General features: G+C 34.5%; 1 protein-coding gene across 1 annotated transcript in view; it reads right to left on the bottom strand.

Annotated features, from left to right (window-relative positions):
- Nucleotides 1–3,518, bottom strand: part of GLRA3 (glycine receptor, alpha 3) — a 187,217-nt gene that overhangs the window by 71,052 nt on the left and 112,647 nt on the right. The window contains exon 4 of the mRNA XM_012651641.1: nt 970–1,052. Within this exon, the coding sequence (XP_012507095.1) occupies nt 970–1,052 (83 nt within the window). The remainder of the gene's footprint in view (nt 1–969; nt 1,053–3,518) is intronic.

Below are 3,518 nucleotides of genomic sequence, written 5' to 3'. Positions count from 1 at the left end.
CACGGTGAGGGTGAAGGATGGTGACGTTCCCCAACAAGGTAGGCACGCCATCTAGTGACGTTTCCACCACACTACAGACCTCGCCTCTGACACCCGAAGTCTGAGGATCCACCTTCAAATTTTCCTCAAGGAATATGTCAGAACAGATCTCTCTCTCTCTCTTTTTTTTTTTCTGAGATCACATATTTCCACGAAAAAATAATATGTATTGATCACATTTTTCATGGAATGAAACAGTTTAAACAATTAATTGAGGGTTGATTATATAGATAAGTTCAGAAAAAGAGAAGGACCTAAAATTCTCATCTGTGTTAATATTAATCAGTGATGCATATGGATCCACTTTGAAAGAAGAAATTTAGAGGAACGCCTGAAAGCTTGGATAAGTCTGTGATAAAGTGTGAGAAATTTCTTTTCTCTCGAGATAATGTGCGTAACATACCCAGTAGACTAATGTTAAAATAATAAATGTTAGTTAACAGAAGAAGCATAGGCTTTGGAGGCAGTTGCTTATCATTATCCCCTCTGTGAACTGGGGCACAATACTGAATCATTCAAAATGCCCACTTCTAAATCTGAAAACGTGACGGTAACAATGTCTTTGTTGCCAGTGTAAAAAATAATATGTACATAATACTTGGTCTACAGGAGGCACGTCATAAAAAATGGTAGTTGGTTTTTAATGATTATCATCCTTTTTACTTTTGATGATGTGTATAGAGACACATATTTGATTTCAAGTTTAAAAACTGTTATTTCGAGGTCCTAATTTGTTTCTCTCTCATAGTATAGAGTGCATGTGCTGATAAATATCATTACTTTCAATACCTGGTGAAAGATTACATACCTATTTAGTAAATATGTGACCAAAATGATTACAAAATAAATTATCCATGTAAGCCATTAACAGCTTAGATATAAGCTATTATATTTTAAGAATATTCTGAAAAAGTAAATCTTCATACTTACAGCTTTCCAGTTGCATTATACATGTTTGTACATCCATTGGAAAATTCTTAAGATCCATTGGACAGGAAAGTGTTAATGTCAATCTGAAAGAATTCAATATAATTATTTTTAAAGGAAACATCGCATCATATTAATATTCTGTTGTTTAGGGAAAACATTGTTGCTTTGGTAATGACTAACTCTATTCAAATAAAATTTTCTCCAGCTTAGGTTTGTTATTTACTATGAAAGAGCTATTCTCTTGTATATGAAATTTTTTTCAGGGTGGGGGATAGTTGTATATATAAACATACCATAATTATCTATCTATCTATCTGTCTATCTGTCTGTCTATCTATTCCTTTAGAGAGGGCTGTGGATGTCTAGAAGAGTCTACATATCCAGAGGAGACTCCTCCCAAAAATAAATTTGAGAGTGGGTTCTATAAAATTAATACCAAGTGCCAAAAGGTATCTTTCCACCAAAATCACATAGAATATTTGAGAGGCAAATTGGAGTTCTAAACCTGGAAAAGCAGGGCGCAAGGAAGCAATCCCAGGTGACAACTTTCAGTCGTCTTCGTACTGAAGAGGTTGTCAGGAACATCCAGCAGTACTTAAAATTTAGTTATTAGAGTCAAGTTCCTAGGGCATTTCACCAGATCTCGTAAGGGTCAAGAAATCACTCTCTAGAATATCCATGATATAATTCCGTGCTCATCAAAGAAACTTCTGATTTGGCTTCACACAAAGGATAACCTAGGTGGTGCATATCAGCATTCTGCTCATTCAGAAGGCTCTCCCCCCACTTCCAAAGCCTATTAGTAGGTTGGTATTCCAGATAAATCATCACGCTTGAAGACGTAGTGTTAGAAGATGATATTATCCAGATCTCTTCAGGAATTACTGGGAATTTGTAGTTCCTGGACCTGAGAGAGAAGGGCCTAGATCCAAACTCAAGTTTATTCAAATGAAGTTCTTTTTTGAGAACTCTTTAGGCAGCTTCTTTTATTGAAAGTATTTCCATTAAAATTCAGTGTTATTAGTGGGATTAGTGGTATTAGTGAGCTAGGGAGCTGAATTAGTTACTTAAACTTTGGCAGATTACTTCAACCCCCCCTATATTACAGTTTTCTTATCTCTAAAATGAAGATAATAATAGTACCTACTCCAGAGAGTTGCTGTGGGCAATACATGAATTAATACATGTAAAGTACTTAGACAAGTGCTTGACACATAGCAAACACTCAATACATGTTAATTATTAATGATTATTAGTACATTCAACAACTCCTAGACTCCTTCATTTGCCCCTGCGAAAATTTTATAGTGTCTGCGAAAAGATGACTGAATCAAATCATATGTAAGAACTATTTAAGCTTTAACAAAAATGACCAGCAGCTCTACTCTATATAACTACATTCTCCAAAATAGCATTTTTATATAGACCAGAGACATAAAGTTGTAAGAATATATATTCTACAGTGAATACTCTTAGTGTGTTAGGTCCAGTTAACATAATTTGAAAGCCATAAATGGACAGACATGTGAAGCTGCTGACTTTTTAAATGTCTTAGGAGGATCGTTCAGTAATTCATTTGAATCAGAGGCCATTACACGCTAAAATAATTCATAGAGTTCAATGTTCAAAAGCAATTTTTCTCCTTGCTCAGCTAAGTTAAGTGATACTGGAAGTATGATCGTGAAGATTTACAAAATTCTCTCTTAAAAAGGCAGTTGTAACATTGGACACAATGTTCTCTGCCTTGTGAAAGGGTTTATTAGAAGTGTATGCACACGTACACTTTGAGTGCACACATTAATTTTCCAAATACCCAAGGCTCTCAGCCAGGCAGTTTCAAATGTTGACTTGTAGAATTAATTCTGTGACCTTTTGTGTGGAGGTAAATAGCATTCTCAGAATCTTTTCCACGCTCTCACCATGTATGTGATGTCAAATTCTTATCCTGGCTGTTTTTCTGGCATAAAATGAGAGACATTACATAATTCTTAAAAAAATAGCACTTGAAAGGAATTATTTGGCAAAGAAAAACATAGTTTGTAGAACTGCTGTCGTAAATCATATCCTGAAAAAGATCTATTTATTGACTTTTCTTTCTTTTTGTTTAAGGTACAATACAATTGCTCCTTTAGCAGCATATTGATGAAAAAATATGTGTCAACTCGGTGGGGGTGATACCAAATTTCTTTATCAAAACATTACATATAAATTAAAAATAGTCCTGACCACGTCAAAAGAAAACAAAATCAAGACACAATTAATCACATTCTACTGTTTTGAAAACGAATGTCTTCTTGTGTAAGAAGGACACTCAGTTCTCTTTCTGAGACAAGACACATAAACAGGATATGGTGTTTCTTATTTTCCCTTAAGAAGTCTTGGCTTAGTGAAGTAGTAATGTTAAAAAAGATGGCTGTAATCTGTGACAAACAACTGACCTCATTAAAATTCAATTATTGCCCATTTTTGAACAAGCTTTGCCTAGAGTAAGGAGTCTACCTTGAACACTAATTGATTAAAAAAAGTGTACTGACTCTCATTATAGACTT

The sequence above is a fragment of the Propithecus coquereli genome, unplaced genomic scaffold (genome assembly GCF_000956105.1).
Source record: "Propithecus coquereli isolate 6110/MARCELLA unplaced genomic scaffold, Pcoq_1.0 Scaffold36, whole genome shotgun sequence".
Taxonomy (NCBI): domain Eukaryota; kingdom Metazoa; phylum Chordata; class Mammalia; order Primates; family Indriidae; genus Propithecus; species Propithecus coquereli.
The sequence above is the reverse complement of the archived record's forward strand: the minus strand, read 5'-3'. Positions and strand labels throughout refer to the sequence as shown.